The sequence below is a fragment of the Zeus faber genome (assembly GCF_960531495.2).
Source record: "Zeus faber genome assembly, chromosome: 22".
NCBI lineage: Eukaryota > Metazoa > Chordata > Actinopteri > Zeiformes > Zeidae > Zeus > Zeus faber.
Window position 1 is genome coordinate 11,029,389 of NC_137209.1, and position 3,300 is coordinate 11,032,688.

The 3,300-nt window shown below is 45.4% G+C and overlaps 1 protein-coding gene across 2 annotated transcripts in view; it reads left to right on the plus strand.

The window, feature by feature from the left end:
* Nucleotides 1-567: 567 nt before the first annotated feature.
* Nucleotides 568-3,300, plus strand: part of snx15 (sorting nexin 15) — a 6,873-nt gene continuing 4,140 nt past the window's right edge. The window contains exons 1-4 of one of the 2 annotated variants that reach the window (XM_080023715.1): nt 568-762; nt 2,075-2,231; nt 2,491-2,606; nt 2,859-3,153. In XM_080023715.1, the coding sequence (XP_079879841.1) occupies nt 625-762; nt 2,075-2,231; nt 2,491-2,606; nt 2,859-3,153 (706 nt within the window). In that variant the 5' untranslated portion in view covers nt 568-624. The remainder of the gene's footprint in view (nt 763-2,074; nt 2,232-2,490; nt 2,607-2,858; nt 3,154-3,300) is intronic. The other variant, XM_080023716.1, reaches the window with a different exon arrangement.

A 3,300-nucleotide genomic window follows, 5' to 3' on the forward strand; every position in this document is an offset into this window, starting at 1 on the left:
ACAGGGTGACGTCCTCGCATCGTCAGGATTTGCTGAGACGCGCAGTGAAAACTGAAGTCAATGGTTTGCTCACAACCAACCAAAGGAAGGAAGGACGGTGCTATCGCGCCCCCTGGGGTTGTAAAATGCTTCATACGGCAGCATGCGGTTGGCTAAATTGCTTTCATTTATGGTAGATGATCCACAATCAAGAGCCATTATCCTTGCCATTTGCCATTTGCCTAGCATTACACGAACCAAACACATAACAACATTTCATTGAAAGTATTTTAATCAACATCTATAAAAGACGGCCACAGCAAATGATCCCGCCTATATTATGAATCGTATGTATAAATTGGTGTGAACGTGCACGTTTTGGACTAAATAAACCTTTTTTTTTTTTTTTTTTTTTCCTGATAAACAATCCTCAAGACTTTCACCATATTATAAGTGCCAGAAACGCGAGTTCAGGGTATTTCTGGACTACAAATAACTACAAGACCCAGGAGGCCACGCAAGCGTTGACGCGGAGGGGCGCGTCGAAAGCGCACGCACGTCACAGACCCGGACGTGGGAGCAGAGCTGCGCTGCCGGAGCGGTCAGAACGACGGGTCGCCATCAGGGTGTCCGCCGAGAGGGACCATGTCCAAAAGAAAAGCCAAGGAGGAGTACTACCGCTTCTTCACCGTCACGGAGCAGCGGGCCCACGAGAAGGGACACACCGAGTACAAAGTGACGGCGAGGGTGTGTTTTCCCGATCTCTTGTCATGGTGTAGTGAGGTAGTAACGTGCAACTTGGTGTGCGGCTTGTCACTGTTCCCCCCCCTTTTTTTTTTTCTTTTTTGAGTGTCTTTTTTTACTATGACAATAGACGGGGCATGTTTTATTTAGTTTGTTTTTTGTACATTGCCAATTATTTATACTTTTTAGTTAATTGTAAGGTGTATATCACATTGGCCAGTTGTTTCTATTATTTATTATTGTTTGTATTTGATCTATGTATGTATGTATGTATGTATGTATGTATGTATGTATGTATGTATGTATGTATGTATGTATGTATGTATCTATCTATGTGTCTGTCTCTTTGTATGTATGTCTGTATGTATCTATCTATGCATCTATCTATGCATCTATGTATGTATGTATGTATGCATGTATGTATGTATGTATGTATGTATCTATCTATGTGTCTGTCTCTTTGTATGTATGTCTGTATGTATCTATCTATGCATCTATGTATGTATGTATGTATGTATGTATGTATGTATGTATCTATCTATCTATCTATCTATGTGTCTGTCTCTTTGTATGTATGTATGTCTGTATGTATCTATCTATGTATGTATGTATGTATGTATGTATGTATGTATGTATGTATCTATCTATCTATCTATCTATCTATCTATCTATCTATCTATCTATCTATCTCTTTGTATCTATCTATCTATCTATATATCTATCTATCTATCTATCTATCTCTTTGTATCTATCTATCTATCTATATATCTATCTATCTATCTATCTATCTCTTTGTATCTATCTATCTATCTATATATCTATCTATCTATCTATCTATCTCTTTGTATCTATCTATCCGCATGAGAGGGAATGTAACTTGTGATTTGTTCCATGAGCTTCAAAACCCTCATGACCAAGCTAATGCCCTGTGATCTGGACACACACACACACACACACACACACACACACACACACACACACACACACACACACACACACACACACACACACACACACACACACACACACACACACACACACACACACACACACACACACACACACATTCCCCCCCAAGGAATGTGTTTCCCCACTATCTAGAGGATCCTAGAACAACCATCCCTCTTACACAGCGCCTACCTATTGCTAATTCAACTAAAATATGCCGCACCATGATTCGATTTATTTTGCCCACCTCACATTTGTTTGCGTTTCATATATTTCATATTAAACACTCACATTCTGTGACTTTCAACTCAGACAGCGGACAACATCAACAATGTAAACCAGCCCATGGACTGTGTTATTGTACATGGAACAGTCTCGTAGCAAAAACAACTATCTGTTCCAGTTTGTCTCCAAACGCCACCCCGAGGACGTGAAGGAGGTGGTCGCTTGGAGGAGGTTTTCCGAGCTCAAAAAGCTCCACGGCGAGTTGGCCTACACACACAGGAACCTCTTCAGAAGACAAGAGGAGTTCCCCCCCTTTCCCCGCGCGCAGCTCTTTGGTATGAGAGTGGGCATGGAATGGACGTGCGCACGCACACACACACACACACACACACACATATCGCTTCATGTGTTCTCCTTTTATAAGCTGTTAATAGATCACATTTTTTACCTTAGTTACAGCAACTTTATCTTTTTAGTTAGTTAGTGCAAGTGGAGTTATCACTCTACTTGCAATAACTAACTAACTAACAGGGTAACGTTGCTAAAGTCAAAAAGGTGATCTATTTCCCCCCTCCAATCGTGTCTCTGTCCCAGGAAGGTTTGATGAGGCTGTGATAGAGGAGAGGAGGAGGGCTGCTGAGGCCATGCTTCTGTTTACCATCAACATACCTGCGCTCTACAACAGCCCTCAGCTCAAAGACTTCTTCAGGGTGAGAGAGAGAGAGACACACACACACACACACACACACACACACACACACACACACACACACACACACACACACACACACACACACACACACACACACACACACACACACACACACACACACACACACACACACACACAACTTTCTTTCATTCATTCCTGCAATTCTCCGTCCCTCGTCTCCTAACGCATTTATCCTCCTTCTCTCGTCTTCCCTGGCTTTCGGGTCTCTCGCTCTCTCCCTCCCTCCCAGGGTGGCGAGGTCACCCGGCCTCTGGATCCCTCCCCCCTCGCTTCCGACTCCCCCCTGCCTCCCCCTCTCATCCCCCTCCCCCGGCGCCGGGCCTCGGACTGCGAGCCGGCCGAGGAGGAGGAGGGCAGGGAGGCCCCCGCCCTGCCCCAGGACCTGGGCTCCAACCTGGGCCTGGAGCTGGGCGAGCCCGAGATGGCGGCCGAGGCCCTCAGCGAGATGGGCGGCACGCCGGCGGAGGAGGAGGAGCCGGAAGAGCTCAGCGACGCCGAGCCAGACGAGGAAATCACGGAGGGAGGTGGGCGGTGGAAAGGAGGGGGAAAAACCCCAAAAAAGCAATACACACCCTGGCTAACTTAGAATGAGAAAGGGAAGCACTTTCTACTGAAGGATCATACACTATATTCTTGTCTAGGGAAATAGAGGAGGAGCCAGACCTCCCGAC